This window comes from Neolamprologus brichardi, chromosome 18, assembly GCF_056152115.1.
Source record: "Neolamprologus brichardi isolate AB-2024 chromosome 18, ASM5615211v1, whole genome shotgun sequence".
NCBI classification, from domain to species: domain Eukaryota; kingdom Metazoa; phylum Chordata; class Actinopteri; order Cichliformes; family Cichlidae; genus Neolamprologus; species Neolamprologus brichardi.
The window spans coordinates 16,254,287-16,266,830 of NC_142121.1; the positions used below are offsets into that span (position 1 = coordinate 16,254,287).

The following is a 12,544-nucleotide window of genomic DNA, read 5'->3' on the forward strand; positions in this document are numbered from 1 at the left end:
TTGGATATCTTTCCCCCATTAGGCAGCAATAATGGAACTGGCAGCATTCACAAGGCTGAAATGTAGATATATGAACTTATAATATCTGCAAATCATTGTATTTGGTTTCTATTTCCATTTTACACAGAATCCCAAATACTTGGAATTGGTTTTGTAAATAAGCAAAACAATATATTCAATGTAATAATCAAATTGCATGAAAATAAATGACTTTTTTGTTGAAAAAAGATTACATATTAGATAGAGTTACACTATAGGGCATTAACTGGGAATATACTTGGAAACTGACAACAGAAGGACATGTAGACAGGCTAACCTTTCTTTTTTCCTGACTGATTAATAATGCAGTCGACTAAAATATGCTATGCTTTGCTATTGTGTCTGGAAATTCCTTAGAATTGAATATTTGACCTTTATACTCTACTGATTTCTGATCATGTCAAAATTTGTTTGAAGTCTGAAAATAATCTTTTAGAAAGAAATCAAACAGCCCTACCTTACCTAATCCTAAACAGCATTTAGGACTAAGGATTTCTAACAGTATGTATGATTCTTATGCCGTCTTACCTGTATTAAATATGTATGTTTTACTACAGAATCAAAAGATCTAAATTAAAACTAAATTGAAAAATTGCCTTAATGTCCAAATTGAGGTAAATGTGTGTTTTTTGTATTTTTTTCTTCAATAAAGTTAAAAAAAAATATATTAAAAGTATCATATCATAATAGAGAAGTCTCTTGATGATGATCAGACAGGTAGAAGAATTGTTTGATTGTTCACCAGTCTCGTTCTCAGTTGTTGTTACTGGAAAGAAAAGAAAGGAAAAAAAAACACATCCATTTTGTCAAATCTCGCCACAAATCAAAGTATTGCGTGTAACAGCATCATGCACCAATCACATTCATTAAATGTTATAATCCTGCTTTACAAATGTACAATAAATCCATAACTCTACACCAGGGAGCAAAACATAACAATAAAAAATAAAGCACAGATTTTTTTATTTTAGCTCTAATTTAGTATCATATCAAATGTGATTGTACCTGTTCAGTAGAGGACGCTGAGGATTGTGTTCCTTGTTTTTCTTTGTATATTTTTGCCATTCTTGGTATAACTCTACTTTTCCAAACTCTTCCTGGTGTAACTTTTTGCTTTCTTTTATGGCCTTTTTGGGTGCAGCTACTTCTGCCACGTACCAGTCCCCTCCCCTGATTGCTTCAGTCAACTCTTTGTGCTTGAGGAAAGGCTCCCATTGTCCTGGGTTACTGAGGAGAGCATCAGCCTCCACAGATCGAAGGCGATCTGCTTCCAAAGCGATCTCGGCAGAGCTGCCTTCTGGTTTCATACCCCATGCCAAAGCATGAAACAGACAGCTCTTGCCTTTGTTGTCTATGCTCACTGTCTGGTTATTGATGTGCACATCATAATGGCCATCAGGGTATTGGTCACTCTTTGGTCTGTAGATCAATGTCACAGTTGTATTGGCAGGTCGAGTGTCTGGACTCAGCTCCTGCATTTTGGTAAGTCTTCCATTGCTGTCCTCTGTTAGGATGACAACTTTAGTGCCAGTGGCTTCTGACAGGACTCTGATATCGAGGATGGTGCCTGCAGTCGTAGAGTTTTTGATCTTTTCAGCATGTGATTGTGAGCACTGACCTGCCTCTCCTTTAAGTTTGTGTTTAGAATTCAGCTTTCTTGCTGTGTATATGTTGTTTTGCCCAGCTCTGAGTTTTTCCTCTGTCCTGTCACTCTTTAAGCTGTTTATGATTATATGATGGTCAATATTGCTTTTTATTTGACCGTGAACATGAGAAACAATGTAAGTAGAGAACTTGTGGTCGAAGACTTCTACCAAAGCATCAGCCAGTAAAGTACTGATGGTGGATGCTAAGTCGTGCTTGAAGTCTTTCAATAGTTTAATGTCCTCTCCAGATAGATCACTTACTTTCACGTTCTCGTTGCTTTTCTTTTCTTTAAATATTTTCAGCTGTTCATGAAGATTTGAGAAAAACTTATATGGGAGGCTGAGCACTGTACTGATGGTATTGTCTGCCAGTCGGCCCATGTAACGAGTTTGGATTGTGGTAAGAATTGCAGATGCATTTTCTTTGGTGTGTGATTTGGCTTCTTCAGTTATTTTAGAGAGAGATGAATTCAGGTTATTTTGCCAACTGAGGTCTGCATAGAATGGCTGCACTGCAGTTTTGCTTAACTCTTTGAAAATGGCCAAGAGATTATTCTTTTTGTTCTCATCCTTTAGAAGATCTTGAAGTTGCTTTTTATCCTCAGGTTGTGAGAGAATGATGAAGTCTACTAATGTAGCTAAGGGATCTTCTTCCATGTTTGATTCCACACTGGGGACAATCCTTTCTTTTAAATCAGATTTGATGCTGTTTACTACATCTGCCAGTATTTTCTCTTCTTTATTCCCAAAATCATTAGTAATGATTGTCATTTCTGCATTCTTCATATTTGTCACAGCACTAACATTTTCTTCAGCCTGTCTGGAGAGAAACTTTGGCATTGGCTTCATCTTTTTGCCCATTCCTTTGAGTAATATTTCAGAAGATTTGAAGCTCCTTGCGATCAACTTTCCAACTCCAAACCCAACGAGAGATACACCAAGAGAAATGGCTTTTTTTGTTGCCCATGACTTCCAGCTGATTTCTTCTGTCACCATAGACTCACTCGTGCTGTCTGTTTTTTCTTCAGTAATGAGTCCCATGCCAACTTGAGCCAATCTATGAAACATACATGCAGTGAGCAATGATCCTCCAATATTCTGTAAAACTGCAAAAAAGGTCACTAGAAGACCTTCCCATGAGAAACGAGGCTCATCTTCCACAGAAAATATATATCTCAGACCTCTATTATAGAGGGTATGGACTTCAACTTGGAGATCTTTATCAGCCCCTGATACCAAGCAGAAAATAGGGGATTTTTTTACCACTGGATTCCTCTTCTGTTGTTTTATATCATCCAACTTCTGGATGGCCTCAGTAATGTTTTTGTCAAAGTAACTTAGAACGTTGCACTTGGTTGATAACTGTTTTTCCAGGCTGGTTGGGTTGCTGTTGGCTGAGTATGCAGAGGACATTGTTACAAGCTGAAGGCAGACTAGTGATTCTTCACTGAGAAACTTCAGAGATTCCTGTGCCTTCATTAGATCATCTATTGCCTTGGCGAGGTAATCTCCTTCCGCCTGTTGTATAGTGCAGTATGCACGAGTGTAAAAAGCTACAGCTGCCCAGCTTTTATCCTCTGTCGTGGCTTTTTCAAACAGTCTGGCTGCAGCATCCCACTTTTTTTCATCCAGTGCAATATTTCCAAACTTGATGTAGTGATAAATGCTGGAACATGGTGAAGTCTGACTTTCAGACTGACTTTTTGCCTTTGACAAATCAGCTTTCAGACTCTCTTGCAGTTCATTTCTCTTCAACTGATCAATTTCTTCTGATTTAGTTTGCAGCCAAATCCCCCAGAACTCATTCATGATGGCAACAACAGCTCTTTCCTTGTCTCCATCAGTGGTGTCATAAATATCTTGAAGTGTTTCACAGTATTCTGAAAACAGGTCCTCCCGCATTTTCATCTCAGCAACATTGTTCATCATGTGACTTATCTTTTCTGCTGCAAGTCGGTCTCTTGTGCTCTTGGCTTCCTCCAGAGAGGACACTGTGCTGAAAGATGGCTGCAGGTGTTCGGTGGAAATGATTATCTGAGCAGATCCAGGTTTACCTTTGCGTGCAGTTCGTCCAAAAGCCTGGAGTTCCACCCTCGTATTTTCAGGAAGGAAGGAGAGGATCACAAATAATCCTCCATTATTGTTCACCTTTGGGGACACTTTAATGTCTGTGCCACGCCCAGCAAGGTTTGTGGCAACAATGACATCACCAGGATGAAGCTCCTTGTCTATTTTACTCAAACTGTCTCTGTCACTGCGGCAGTAGAGAATCAATTTTTTATTTGGGATGCTGCTCTTCAGCTCTTCGTAGATCTCTTTTGCTTTGTTGATAGTTTCACAGATCACCAATGCTGCTCTTCCTTCTCTGTATGAATTTGGGGAAATCTGAACTGTGACCACATGTTTTATTTCAGATTTCCATTCTTCAGCAGTTTTTTTCAGAGTACCTTTGACCTCAAATAACTTTTTCCTGTTGAATGTTGGTATTTTGCACACAGAGAGATTTGGATACAGGTCCTGCAAAAACTGAATGTCTGCTTTGCTCCCCAGTGTTTCTGTTGTTCCATATATTTTTCCCTGGTATTTCTCAAAAAAAGAAACATTGGAAATGTAGTTTGTCACTGTTGAAATTGTGCTCAGTTTGACTTGGTGTTTAATCTCCACAAACTGCTGCAGACCATCACCCCATTTCTTATTCAGTTCAACAATACCAGTGGATCTGAAGTCCACTGGACAGACGTTGTCATTTTCTACGACATATTCTTGTCCTTGTTTCAGTAACATTGCCAGAAAGGCATTCTGAACCCACACTGAGACTTTCTTCTCCACCAGAGTCTTCAAGAAACCAGGAATGCTGATTTTGTCTTTATTGTTTTCACATGGGGTGTACTGAATCCTCTCAGAGATCAATTCTGCAATGGGCTTAATGAGAACTTCTTCTGACTTATAGAGAGGACAACACAATCCTTCCTCCAAGACAAGAAATGAAAGCTCTGGGATGTCCCGGTCATTGTATGGACTGCACTTTTGAAGACAGAGCAGCCCCTTGTCATCTAGCGTGTAAACAGTAAAGCCGTAAGGCACATAGTCCTCAATTTCTTTGAAAAAGTCAACCATAGCATCCTGACTCACTGTTTTCAGTTTACTGAGAATTTCATGGTTTTCACTCTTGTAGATATTTTCTGTAAATCCTTTTGGCACAATGTTGGATTCTTCAGCAATACCTAAAATGTCCATTGGATGTTTAATTTCAGTGTCTTCTGTGTCCATTGAGTCAAAGATGGCCTTGAAGAATGAAGCAGGAGGACCTCGTACAAATGTCTGGTGTCCTGTAGATAGGAAGCCATACTGACTGACGTGGCTCCAGATCATGGTGAGAATAATGTTCAGGTGCTGCATGGAGACCATGGGGCTGGACAGGTATGTCAGCTGCACTCCCTGATCCAGGAGCAGTGAGTCCACTTCATCAATAATGATGCACTGAAAGTTACGATCAGGCCTCACATCCTTCATCTCAAATATTTGGCGAAGGTGATCAGCAGCAAAGGCTTCAATGGTTCCATAGACCACGTCCTTCTGATAGCACTCTTTCCGATCTTTATCCTCATTTTTATTTGTGTTTGTGTCGACTGTAATGCCAAAGTATTTGTAAAATTTGGCCCATTCTTCAGCATCTCTTTGACATAACACAGAGGAGCTGGACACCACATCCACCTTTTCACCTCTAAGCACACGCAGCACTGCAAACATCGCTATGACACAAGACTTCCCTTCTCCAGTTCCCATCTCCAGGAGCTTCCTAGTGTCAGACAAAGCCAACAGACACCAGCTTATCATCTGAGTTGCCCTGGGAAACCACTTCCTTTCAGCTTTGTGGAGGTGTACAGCATTGCATAAGACTGCAAGGATCTCCTGAAGGTCCTCAGTTTCTTTGCTTTGACACAGAGACCTAACATGTTCCACATCACATGTGTGCTTTTTAATTTCACCATTTTTGATTAGGTTTGTTACATGAGTTACTATGTTACTCAGTGTTTGTTCATCAATGACTTCCATCTGCTGTATTTCACAGAAAAGGTTGCCAATGTTTCTTTTTTTCTCACCTCTAAGGCTCTTTTCTAGATGCTGGATCAGATTCTGAGTTTTGGATGATTCAAGGAGCTCAAGGAAAGTTTTTTTGTTTTCATCTTTCCACTTGGAAGAAACCTGATATGTTTCCATCAAATGTAAAATCTTCATGATGGAAATACAGCCGTCGTCATGGTGGTTATCAGTTAATGCTCCAAGAAGGTTTAAGACCTCAACTGGTGACCAAAGTCTTTGTTCCCCAAGATTTGAAACCATCTTGAAGACTTCTTTGGTTTCTTTGTCTAAGTCTTGGAATTGTTCCACACAGGCAAATAAATTCTCCAAACACCATTTGCCTGCAGGATCTGTCATGTTTTTAACAGCTTCTGTTTCTCTAGCAAACATTTGCAAGAGATTTTCCAGAAAGGTCAAAATAAAGATCTCATTAGAAAGCAATTCCTTTCCTGTGATTTTCTTTGAGATGGTGATGATTTTTGTGTCAGTGATTGTATCTTCATTTAGGTTACAATGGAGGACCTGAAAAAGGGCCTTAATAAACATGTGTCTCAGTTCCACATCTTCACTGTGAAATTTACTCATGAGGTTCTGCAGGACCTCCGCAGCAAACACCAGAGAGTCATCGTCTTTGAGTCTTGAAAGTTCCAGATTATGGAAAGCACTGAGACTTTGTTTTTCAATAATGAATCCACGACTAAACTGTATATGCCCTGTTTCCATTGCCTCTATGCCATGTTGAACATAATCTGACACAAAATCATCCATTGTACCATAAACAATGTCTGCTTCATAGACATCCTGGAATGATGGATCAGTCTTCTTCGTGTTTGTGTTGAGTGAAATGTCAAGGTGCTTGTAGAAGTCAGACCACTCCTTTGTTTGCTCCTCTGAGTGAACATCAGAGCTCAGCACAATGTCCAGTTTGTTTCCCATGCAGACTTGCATGGCTGCAAACATGGCTGTAACACATGGGTCTTCTTCCACACCAACCAGTTGTACCACTCTACTTTTATGAGTCAGCACCAGTGCACACCACCGCACCATCTGCCTCACTGTGGGCCACCAGCCTTTTATGTTGAACACTGCTTTGCAGAGCTGACACAGACATTTCTGTATGTTGTCTGCATTCAAAGATTCACATTTAAATGAATCTTTCATAAAAGTTTCTTCTTTTGGTACATTTTCTGTATATTTCAGGACACCAGTGTTAATGTTTTTTATCATATCAATGGCAGAGTCATTAAAATTCCAGAACATCTTTGCTTCTTCTAGAACTGCAGTTACACTGCTCTTATCTTTTCTTCTTAGAGTCGTTTGGAAATCCTGACAAAATCGCTCAGGAGCAGCAGATTCAAGGAGCTGGATTAGAGAGTGCCCACAGTCATCTATCCAGTCTGGTGGTATGTTATACACTCGTACCAAGGTAAGGATTTGAGTTATGGAATCATCATCTGCATATTTCTGTGACAGTGCTTTAAGCAGAGTGACTGCTTCCATTGGAGTCCATTGGTTTGTTTGTACAAGTTTGAGGAGCATTTCAGTAGATTTTGAGTGGGCTTCTTTTCCATTTAGATCTGTGAGTGTGGATAAGAGAAGCTTTAAACACTGGATTTCCATCTTTAAAGTGAACACAGAGGCTCTTCCAACTGCACTCTGCAGTGATGATGTGAGGGTGCTCAGGAATTCAATTATAAAGAGGTTCTCAGTGGAAATCTCATATTCTGCCCATTGTTTGGCTATGAGGACAGCATCATTATCAGATCTGTCACGGTCATTGAAAACGTGCATCAGGTTCAGATACAGGGCTTGAGTCAAAAGGAAATTCTCAAAAACACCACTTGCTGATTGGCTGATGGATCCCAAATGGGACTGCATATGATTGGAGATGCTTTGTAGGGAAACTTCTTCAGATATTTCCAGAGACAGAGCACAGAGCTCTGTGATGAACACCTGAGTGTGCTGCAGAGTGCTGATGGATGGAGGAGCACTAATCCACTCATCAAACAGAAGTTTGTCCAGGACTGAAAGGATCTCACTGAGTGGATCAGCTGTGAGCTGAGTCAGACTGAGATTTGTAACTGGGAGACTGCATTTCACCGAGAGGAGTTCAAGAAGCTCGTCACTGTCACTGATTGATTCATAGTTGGCTTCAGACTTATGCAGATGCTTTATTAGAACATCTCGCTTAGACTCACATGCCTCTGAAATGTGCCCTCTCACTTGTTTCTCAAACTGTTCTTTAGCCCATTGGTAAGAACTTTCCAGAGTTTCATTGAATTTTTTTCTTCTTTTGTCCTCTTCTCTCCTTTGCCTCTCCTGTTCTCTTCTCTGTTCTTCCTCTCTCCTCTGTCTCTCCTGCCTCTCCGCTTCGCTTCTCCCGCATTGGTCAAAGCAACTTCTACACTCGTACGCATTATCCTGACCAACTGGTCTGTAATATTGACCTCCGTTGAACACATATACATATCGTCCATAAATAGTATTTTGAGAAAGGTTGTTGAAGCTCATGCATGGAGGCAGGACATTATAACATTTACAGCATCTCAGGTTGCTGCCCATGTTACTTTCTGATGGTGCATTCCCCATTTTTGATGATTTAGTCAGCAATTAGTCAGTGGCTGTTAAACGTGCCCAGCATTTTTCTGAAAAGCCAATAAATAAATAAAAATTCAATGACTTAATTATATAACAACTTATCCATAATCCATAAAGTTGTGCTGACTATTATTATAGCTCACAAAATAAATAAATAAAGTAGATAATTATAAATATTAAAGCACATAATAATTAATTTTAAAAATTCAGATTTCTTTACCACTAATGTACAACAAGCCATGATGACACTGAAGAAACAGTTAAACATATAATAAATTAAAAATACAAAAATTTATTCATTTATAATACATAGAACGTAAGTAAACATACATATACATTAGGGATGCACCGATACCGATACTGGTATTGGGTATCGGGCCCGATACTGTAAAATGTGTGTGTACTCATACTCGTAAAAGTTAACCGATACCAAATTATTTCATTAATCAGAGGGTGGCTTGTCATTTCTGTTGTAGTTTTTTAGATTGGCCACTAGGGAGCCAATTATTATTTTATTTATTATTTATTTAATAATAATTATTTTGTTTGTTTGTTTACAATATGGACACTCTGCAATAATTTAAAAGTTTATTTTATTCGCAAACCTAATTTGTATTTATTTTATTCCAAACAGAAGTGTTTATTTATTATTCTGAAAGCTCGAGACAGTGCCAATAGTTCAGTGATATTTTGTAAAATTACAATGTGGAGACTCTGCAATAATTTAACAGAAGTGCTTATTTTTCACTTGAAATTTTTTTGTGGTAATTTTTATTAAGATTTAATTTTTTATCGACAGGGAATATAATAAAACCTGTCTTCCAAATAATTGTATTTGTGTGTGTGTGTGTCTGTGTGTGGTAGAAGTATCGTTTTTTGTACTCTGTATTGGCAAGTACTCAGATTATCGGTATCGTATCGGTTTGAAAAAATTGGTATCGTTGCATCCCTAATATACATTCCACTTATATGCCTGTTAAGCAAAAAATGCCCAGCAGTTTATATACATATATGTATATGAGGTGCGATGAAGAAGGTGCCTAATAAGTACAGCAAGCTGTCCATACCGGAGGACTTGAAAACTGCCTTGGAAACTCACAGCCTTGTCCAGGTGACACCAAAGAGATAAAGGGCAGGAGAATAAACCAGCTTTTCTTCACAGAACCATCCAAGATGTACTCTCAGTGGCAGGGGAACAATATGAGAACAACACCACCAAGGCTGGAGGAGGAGCATATGGGAGAAGGACACAACCCATAACAGCAGTTGTTGGAGCTAAGAGAAGACCACAGCAACCTCCCTGAACAGGACCCAGTAACAACCACAGTGGGAGATATCAAAGAAAGGTTCATATGGTTCACGCCTACTGGCTGAAGAAGCTGACCGCACTCCACAAGCGTCTGGCAGCACAGATGAACCAGCTGCTGGTCAATGAGAGACACCTGGAATGGCTAACCGAAGGCCGGACAGTCCTGATCCACAAGGACTGCCAGAAGGGACCGGTCCCATCCAACTACAAGCCAATAACCTGCCTCAGTACCACATGGAAGCTCCTATCAGGCATCATAGCCATTACAAGAAGGCCTACGACCCGATGTCTTACAACTGGATCCTGGAATGCCTATAACTATACAAGAGGATACAGGAACTCAATAAAGATGTGGCGTACAACACTGGAGGCTAACTTCAAGCCAATAGCACAAGTCACCATCAAGTGAGGGACCAAGGAGAGGCTCTGTCCCCACTGCTGTTCTGCATAAGCCTGAACCAGTGAGATCATAGACATAGATCATAATCTCGATAAATGCACGGCGTTTCGGCGGGTACACTGGCTTCCGCGAGTGTGACGCTTATTTTGAGCAATGAAAAAATAATAAAATATAATTTTATTTTTATATTTCAATATCACAATAATCTTCCAATTTAGAAGTACAAGTTTTTTTTTTTTTTTTTTGTTTTAAAGAACTAACATAAATAAAATACACTTCAGCTAAATACTTCTAATTTATTTTCCCAAACCACGAGGAGCCGCACTATAACAACTAAAGAGCTGCATGCGGCTCCGGAGCCGCAGGTTGTCGATCCCTGGTCTATACCTTACCCTAACACTATACTGTTTATACTGTCTTTATACCATACAGCAGGGGTGTCAAACTCCAGGCCTCGAGGGCCGGTGTCCTGCAGGTTTTAGATCTCACCCAGGGTCAACACACCTGAATCAAATGATTAGTTCATTAACAGGCTTCTGGAGAACTTCAAGACATGTTGAGGAGGTAATTTAGCCATTTAAATCAGCTGTCTTGGATCAAGGACACATCTAAAACCTGCAGGACACCGGCCCTCGAGGCCTGGAGTTCGACAACTCTGCTATACTAACGCAAAAATTAATTCTCAAACTCCTAACTACATTCACAAAACACACAGTAGTTTCAGATCATGCACACAACCAGTCACAATAACATATCATACTATAAGGACCGTAGTGTATTTTTGTTTCTATCACTGAGGGAACATTGACTGCACACTAAAAAGCATAGTAGCTCAACTATTTTCAGCATCATGTGTCTCTTAAATTCCTCAAAAATATGATAGGAAAAAAGAAATGGACCTCATTCTGTTTGTACTTAAACATTCATATAATACACATTGTCCTTCTTCTGTTATTGACACAATAAAATAAAATAAAATGTTAATGTTTATGATTGAAAAATTATTATTTACACTGTTAGTGTAATATATTAGTGCCTTAGCAATTCAGAAAAATGTATACAAAATGTAAAACTTTTACATTACCTTGATCTTCAGAGAGGAAGAAACAATCAGCCCCACAACATCTAGAGAAGTGAAACTGACCTTAAGGCTCACAGCTAAAGCTGCCAGTGATATAAGAGTGAAGGACAGGGGCGTGTCTAAAGGGTTGTCTCTGAGTTTACTTGTAATAGAGTATTTTTACACGGTAATATTGCAACTACTGCTTAAGTAAACGGTCCAAATGTTTTGCAAGAGTTGTTCAATACGAATACAAAACGCATGAAAACCATGGCCTCTTTTTTACTATAATTCTATAATTGCCGCTGCATATCCGCATGTCACGAGCATAAATAATGACATTCAAAGGTATTAGAAGTAGGAAGTTTCGCTTCTGAGGCTATATTGCACAAATAATTCATTATAAGAATCAGCACTGCAATGAGCACATTGTCTTCTTGTGGTGTAAAGGTTTCATCCAATATTTCACAATTAGTACCCTGATGTACATGTGGCATATTTTCCTAGTTAATAATGTTAACATCAATAAAAAAAAAAAAAACCTGAGAAAATAGCATTTTCCCTAAAGATGGTCTTTCTCCAGTCCAGTGGTCGGCAACCTTTCTGATGATGAGTGCCAAGTCAATGTGCCATATGATTGCATTAGCAATAAATTTAATAGCACTCTATATTAATAGTTACACACTATATAGAACAACTTTATAGAATTATATTTGTTCACAGATGCTGTCAGTTATCAGCGAATAGTTATCAGCTATTTTTTTTTTTAAAAAGAGACACTTTTTATCCATAACAAGAACTCTATAACAGCAAATGAACTGTACAACAGAAAATCCAAATGCTATTTATGGTCTCCTCACAACAATGACAAGAAAAAATTGAGCCAGTATGGCATGTTTGTTAATACAGAGATGTTAATGTGATCTCTTGTCTCCCACTCAGAGACAAAGGTCTCCCAGTTTCCAGCATTCAGACGGCTACCTGAGGAGACTCTCGGTGTGAGAGAAAATCTGCTTACACAGATATGTAGAGCCAAATACTGTAAATAATGTCCCTGCAATGTTCTGAAGACAGTTAACCTTGTTAGGTAGTGATGTCCAGCAGGTGAAAATGCAAGCTCCATGAACATGCACAACTGTGGATTCCAGCTGCGTTCGTAGTTCTGCAAACTTTGACCCCCACAGAGTCGAACTTTTCACTTCAATCAGCTGCATTTCAATGTCCTCTGTGTCCAGACAGTTAATGTGAGGCAAATCCAGCTGCTCATTAAAGCTTTCTGGTTTGATCAGAAAAGAAAACATTAGTCCATACACCTGAAAGTCCCGAAAACACATTGTGAATTCTGTCTCGAGCCTACGGATGGGTTTCTGTGGTGCTGATGCTGCGATGAGCGGAAAGCTCCTGAAGCA

The 12,544-nt window shown here is 39.2% G+C and overlaps 1 protein-coding gene across 1 annotated transcript; it reads right to left on the reverse strand.

Annotated features, from left to right (window-relative positions):
- Positions 1 to 755: 755 nt before the first annotated feature.
- On the reverse strand, positions 756 to 8,357 carry LOC118454276 (uncharacterized). Its single transcript, XM_087832235.1, has 2 exons — positions 1,045 to 8,357; positions 756 to 805 (listed from the first exon to the last, which is right to left on the reverse strand). Exons 1-2 carry the CDS (start codon positions 8,355 to 8,357, stop codon positions 793 to 795), a joined length of 7,326 nt encoding a protein of 2,441 aa, XP_087688361.1. The 3' UTR covers positions 756 to 792.
- Positions 8,358 to 12,544: the final 4,187 nt, after the last annotated feature.

Coding starts and splice junctions, on each gene's coding strand:
- LOC118454276 (XM_087832235.1), bottom strand. CDS start 8,357: ATGGGGAATGCACCATCAGAAAGTAACATGGGCAGCAACCTGAGATGC.